The sequence below is a fragment of the Monopterus albus genome, unplaced genomic scaffold (assembly GCF_001952655.1).
Source record: "Monopterus albus unplaced genomic scaffold, M_albus_1.0 scaffold501.1, whole genome shotgun sequence".
Classification (NCBI taxonomy): domain Eukaryota; kingdom Metazoa; phylum Chordata; class Actinopteri; order Synbranchiformes; family Synbranchidae; genus Monopterus; species Monopterus albus.
In genome coordinates this window covers 223536-230170 of record NW_018128381.1, presented here as the reverse complement: position 1 = coordinate 230170, position 6635 = coordinate 223536, and the positions used below count along the sequence as shown (strand labels likewise).

Sequence of the window (6635 nt, the reverse complement as noted above, 5' to 3'; positions counted from 1 at the left end):
GGGGGGCAAACACTTATTCACACAGGGCTTTGTAGTTTTGGATTTTGTTTTCCCTTAATAATAAAAACCTTCATTTAAAAACTGCATGATGTGTTTACTTGTGTTATCGTTGACTAATATTTAAATTTGTTTGATGATCTGAAACATTACAGTGTGACAAACATGCAAAAAGATAAGAAATCAGTAAGGGGGCAAATACTTTTTCACACCACTGTATATATATATTTTTTGCGCTGTTGCTGTGTCTTTCATGACATTTCTGTGCACTATACACCTCCAGACCAATAGATGGTGCTGTAACTCTGGAAACTGGAGAGACTAAGTGCAGAAGCATGGTCTGGGTAAAACGTCTTCGCTCCCTCTTATCCACAGGTATGTCGATAAAAGTGACTTTGTTAACTTAAACATGGTTCTAACTCACTCTAAAGTAAAACGAAAGTGTTGTGAACATACTGCGATGATGTCAAGTACTTGTTGTTGGTTTAAAGAGTGTTTTGGTACTGCTGAACTAGTGTTACTTTTACCGTTGTTCAGTAACAGATAATTCAGTACGTAAGTGTTTACGATGCTTGAAAAAGGATTCGAATAATGTTCTAAAGTGTTTTGTAACATGTATAAATGTTCAAGTTATCTTAATTCAACGTAGAGAGTTAATTTCAGGTTTGGGGTACACGCCATGCTTAGTGTTCACATAGATTTGTTGACCAAAAGATGTTCTCTTGACGTGGACGACCGCAATGTGTGTGTGTGTGTGTAGAGAGAGACGAGAGAGGGGTTATTCGCTATGGATTAGAGTGTTAGTAGGAGTGAGTGTATTAATGTAAGTTTATATTATTTTGATGTTTAAGGTCAAAGTGTTTATTTGTCGTATGCACAGTTAGGAAACGTGTTTCCCTGTACAATGAAATTCTTACTTTGCCGTCCACATGAATGCCACAAAATACAAATGAAATATAAAGTAGATGAATAAGTAACACAAAATCTAAGGCACTTTAAGCGGCAAATGCAGCAATATAATAAAAATATATAATAAGAGAATGTATGCTGCATGGGAGCAGCATGTGCAGCAGTCAACAGTCAATGTGCAAACTGAGAATGTAAACAGTACATGACGTATTTCCTGGTAATAAACTCCTGTCAGCTGTTTAGGAGTCTGATGGTGCCAGTGAAAGTGCTAGATTCAAAACCTTTGTAGCAAATAGAGTATCGCTCATCAGAGACAACACAAAACCAAATCAGTGGATGTATGTCAACTCTGAGTTGAACCCTGCTGATCATGCATCCAGAGGAATGAATGCAGACTCATTCATAAAGTGTAAAGACTGGATTCATGGGCCAGCATTTCTGTGGAAGGAAAAGGAACATTGGCCGATATCACCGGATGTGTCAAATGAAATACTAAAGGAGGATGTGGAAGTAAGAGAAGTGACTGTGAATGTTACTGAGGTGGATGAGAATCAGATCAACAAGCTCATTTGTCACTACTCAGATTGGCATCACTTAAAAAAGGCAGTTTCCTGGATGTTGAGATTAAAGCACTTGCTTCAGAAGCTGAGCAAGCAGCGCAAGTGTTTATCATCACAAACTACTGAGTTTGAGAGTCCTAAACACAAGGCGGATTTTGTTGCAAAACAAATGTGTAAGTTCAAATCAACGCTTAAGGGCACTCTACTTACTGCTGCAGATGTTGCAATGGGAGAAATGGAGATTGTTAAGTTCTGTCAAAAACAAAGTTTCAAAAATGAAATTACAGCTCTTCAAAAGGGTGACAAACTTGAAAGAAATAGTCATATCATTAAACTGGATCCCGTGTTACAGGATGGGGTTTTGAGAGTAGGAGGAAGGTTGGGGCAGTCATCATTGCCCATTGAGGCTAAGCATCCAATAATACTTCCAAAAGACCATCATGTGTCTGCTTTGATTATACGTCATATTCACAAGGTTACAGGACACAGTGGAACGAACTACATACTCTCTAATTTAAGAGAGAGGTTTTGGATTCCCAAGGCAAATTCTGCTATCAGGAAAGTGTTGTCAAAGTGTGTAACATGCAGAAGGTTAGCAGCAAAACCTGGAAAACAGAAAATGGCAAACTTACCAAGTGATCGCCTCACAGGAGATAAGCCTCCATTCACCAATGTAGGAATAGATTACTTTGGTCCCTTTGAGGTTAAGGTCGGGCGTAGTCTAGTCAAGAGGTATGGTGTGTTGTTCACATGTCTTACCACTAGAGCAATACACTTAGAAGTTGCCCACTCACTGGAGACAGACTCTTGTATAAATGCCTTTAGGAGGTTCATATCCAGGAGAGGTCAAGTGTCTGTCATGAGATCAGACAATGGCACAAACTTGGTTGGAGCGGAGAAAGAGATGAGAGAAGCAATCAAAGGATGGAACCAAGTTAAGATGTCAGAGGCATTGTTGCAAAAGAATGTTACATGGATATTTAATCCACCAGCTGGTTCACATTTTGGTGGCATTTGGGAAAGACAGATACGTTCTGTGAGAAGAATTCTCAATCAGGTTTTGAAACAGCAAATTATTGATGATGAACGTCTTCATACATTATTTTGTGAAGTTGAGGCTATTGTTAACAACAGGCCACTAACTAAAATGTCATCTGATCCAAATGATTTGGAGGCAATCACACCTAACCATTTGCTTCTGTTGAAAGGACAACCAGGGTTACCTCCTGGTTTGTTTCAGAAGGAGGACTTGTATTCCAAGAGGAGGTGGAGACAGGTGCAGTATCTGTCTGATATCTTTTGGAAGCGATGGACTAAGGAATATTTGCCACTTCTACAAGAAAGGCAAAAGTGGACTCAGACACAGAGAAATCTGCAATTAGGAGATGTTGTCCTCATAATTGATGACAGTGCACCACGAGGTTCTTGGTTGATGGGAAAGGTGGAAAAGACCATTTGTGATTCACAGGGGTACGTCAGACGTGTTTTTGTGAGAACTAAAACTAATGTTTTGGAAAGACCAATCGATAAATTGTGTCTATTGCTTGAAATGGATGAGTGAATGTGGAACATTTGTGGATCGCATTAAGCCAACTATTGTTTGACAGTACATATTATTTTGCATTAATACGCATGTTTAGAAAATGAAAGAACTGTTTAAGTAATACTGGAGTTTGAGTTTTTTGCTTTACATTCATGATTAACATAATATAAGTCAAAATGTCACTTTAATGTGTGATTTGGTAATTGTTATGCACTCAGCATAGACAATTAGGGGCCGGAATGTAAGTGCCATTTTTGTAATATGCATAAGTTTGATTTAAAATTGTTCTATTTGAATAATGCAGCTGAGTGTCAAGTTCATTTGAATTGAAATTTATTGTAAACCTGTGGTTACTTAAGGGTTAAATTGTGATGGCCTTTTGGCGCCATTGTATGAGACACAGGAAGTTGATTTTCTCCTTGTTTTTTTTTTTTAATTCTGTGAATAAACGAGTGGATGGCAGAGCAACACGGTATTTTACTTAATGTAATGGTTATCTGTAGTTTGTATTTAAATGTTTTTCGTTTTTACATTTCTTATAATAACTACGTAATGAACGAACATGAGACTGAATATTTACGCGTTGAGCTGGTGTGACAACTCACCGTGAGTTGTCGATGTGATCAAACTGTTTGGCTCTTCGTTCATCCATTTAGCAGAAAAACAGTAGAGCTGGTTAGAGATGGGCAGATTGAAAGAAGAGAGATTTCATCATCTAAATCAAACAGACTGAGTGTTACAGAGAAATGTTCACTGGTTGTGAAGAAGGTCACATTTGAGGATGTTGGTCATTACACCTGCAAACAACAAGGGAGAGGCAATGTTGTTTATCTGTCTGTTGTTACCAGTGAGTGTTTATAACATGTTTCCTCCACAGTCTGTTTAGATCAATGTGCTGAAACATTACAATATCTATGATTATGATTTTAATTGTATTTTGTTTTCCTCCCACCAAATCTCCATCTTCACCAGTGACTGAACAGAAGGACACTGATAAGTTGACATTGCTCTGCTCTCTGTGGACTGATGGACGGTGCATTTACACAGTGAAGTGGCTGCTGAAGGGAAACGATGTGGATAAAGATAACAAGGACTTGAAGACATCACAGTCTCCTTGCAATGCCACTTTGACTTTTCTGATTTCTAATTACATTTACTCATTCAGGGATAAGTTATTAACCTGTGAAGTGACTAACAGAGACCAACGGTTTAACTTCACCTTTCAGCCCACAGGTGAGACACCAGGTGAGAATGTGCATTTATTTAACAGCAGATGTTTTTCTAAACAATTAGTCATTGTGTTTGTTCATTTGTCCAGGTGAAGACACAATAACAGCAACAACGCAATCAACAACAGATATAACTGAAGCATCACCCACTGCTGCTTTTAATCCCCAAGGTAATGACTCTACAACAGTTACGTATGTTTCTCAAAAGTCTCAGCTGACGACCAAATTCAACAACAGACATTCAGACAGGCTTTGTGTCTCTGTCCTGTTTGGAGGGTTTGTGCTTTGTCTTATTTCATTGGGAAATAACAGAGTTTTGAAATACTGTTGATAAGTATTTTGAATTATTCCTTACATTAGTACATGTCGGGGGAAACCAACCATGCAGTCAGTCGGCTTCAGCTCTTAGTTTCCTAGTGTTTTGTAGAGTTTGTACTAGATGTAGTTTTCATAACAAAGCTGTTTTATTTGGTTTGGCACACGTATCCACTGACTGTTTAACCAGTTTTTTGAAAATGACATGTAATAATCTCTTTTTTCATTGTGATTTTGAACAGAATGGAAAGCTGCAGCCAAACTACTTAAAATGTTTATAATATTTTCTTTCCAGACTGGTGGTGGTGGTACATTGTTGTTGCTGTGGTTTTTGTTGCACTTCTAATACTGGTTGCAGCCATCATCAGATGGAAGAGAGCTAAAGGTGAGAGATTCACAGATTAAACTTGAACAATAAGTATTATAATAATAAAACTGAATTTCCTCCGTGGAAGTTTAAATTGATCCATTTTTTTGTGTTTTCAGGGAACAAAACACCGATGAATGACAGTATTGTGAGTTCACAAAAATGCTACCAGTTTTAATGAGTCAAGGAAACTAGTGTGGAGAAAATGAAAAATAGAATATAAACAAAAACAAAATATTAGGTACACCTTACAAAGTACCAGCTGAATATTAATAGCACCATCTGAATGACCGATCAGGCAACCCTGGCAAATCCCTCATGTGCCAAATCTGAGTCTGAGAGGAAGGGCTGTATGCTTACCCAGGGCCCAGCACTTTATTTATTTGTTTATGTATTGCTTTGTATTTTTTTCCAAGTCAAATTGAATCTATTCACTGTATTGTTTTGTCACCCATCCATCACACCACCTGTATTGAAAGCTGCACAGATACAGTGTGTTGTGTATGTTGCACTGTGCCTGGACGACACTGGCATTAATTGAATTGTAACATGATTTTTGAAAAGTGTAACTAGACTGTATTTGTCCAGGCGCTGAGCTCAAAGTCTGCAGTGACTCAGTCAGCTCCAGAAACCAGTCAGGACACGGTGAGGTCACACACTACACGCAGTACAACATTACAGTATTTGTCCTTCAAAATATATCTGTATGAAACACAGTCTCACGGTTTTGTGCGTGAGATGGTGTAAATATAAACGGAAAGTTTAGATGATGCAACTGGTCCCAAACAGTGGGTCGTTAAACCAGAGGTCAGAGGCCAAAACACAATTATTATACACAATATTTTGTTAATATACAACATTTTGAGACATTGTTTAAGAGACATAGAATGATCTCCATGGCAGAAGTAATAGAAGTGTTGAATGTGAGCAAATAGAATGGGGTAAAGTTAGAAGAGAGTCAGTTTGAATGCACATTCACTAAAACATGCTGTCTTCACTGTGTAGGTTGATCCTGAAGATGGAGTTTCCTACGCCTCCATCAGCTTCACAACGAAGGCCAACAGTAAAGCCAGGGTAAGATCTCTTCTTTATTACACTGGTGACATTGGTGAAGGAAGAAATATGGGTTTTCAAGAATGGAAAAAAAAGAAAATAGTCTCCATTTAACATTTAAGTTCATTTAATTTTGTGACAGTCACTTTGGTTTTGCACTGTGCTTTGGTGTGTTTTAGTATGCTGACTCAGTTTGTGTGATGAGTTGCTTATCATGCTGTTACATTTTAATGTTGTTTTTAATTGTTTTGTACTGAACTGGGGTGTACTGCTCTGTTGTTTTTGTGTTATCCTTCAGTGTGTTGCAGTGTACTCTGGTGTTGATATATCTTCCCCAATAATATGAAAATAGCAAAGGTTATTCCTTTGTATAAATCTGGTGATAAGCACAACTTCACAAATTATAGACTGGTTTCTCTGTTGTCACAATTTTCAAAAATTCTGGAAAAACTCTTTAATAACAGATTAGATACATTTATTGACAAACATAAAATCCTCTCTGATTGCCAATACGGTTTTAGGTCGAACCGATCGACATCTTTGGCCATTACCGACCTGATGGAGGACATTACAAGTGCTATGGATGAGAAGAAATACACGATGGGGATATTTATTGACCTAAAAAAAGCATTTGACACAATCAATCATGAATTATTAATGGA

The 6635-nt window shown here is 37.8% G+C and overlaps 1 protein-coding gene across 1 annotated transcript in view; it reads left to right on the top strand.

The window, feature by feature from the left end:
* LOC109952820 (uncharacterized) overlaps positions 1–6635 on the top strand; it is a 9830-nt gene that overhangs the window by 2639 nt on the left and 556 nt on the right. The window contains exons 2-7 of the mRNA XM_020588097.1: positions 3982–4242; positions 4328–4408; positions 4849–4938; positions 5040–5068; positions 5509–5565; positions 5926–5994. Coding sequence (XP_020443753.1) covers positions 3982–4242; positions 4328–4408; positions 4849–4938; positions 5040–5068; positions 5509–5565; positions 5926–5994 — 587 coding nt within the window. The remainder of the gene's footprint in view (positions 1–3981; positions 4243–4327; positions 4409–4848; positions 4939–5039; positions 5069–5508; positions 5566–5925; positions 5995–6635) is intronic.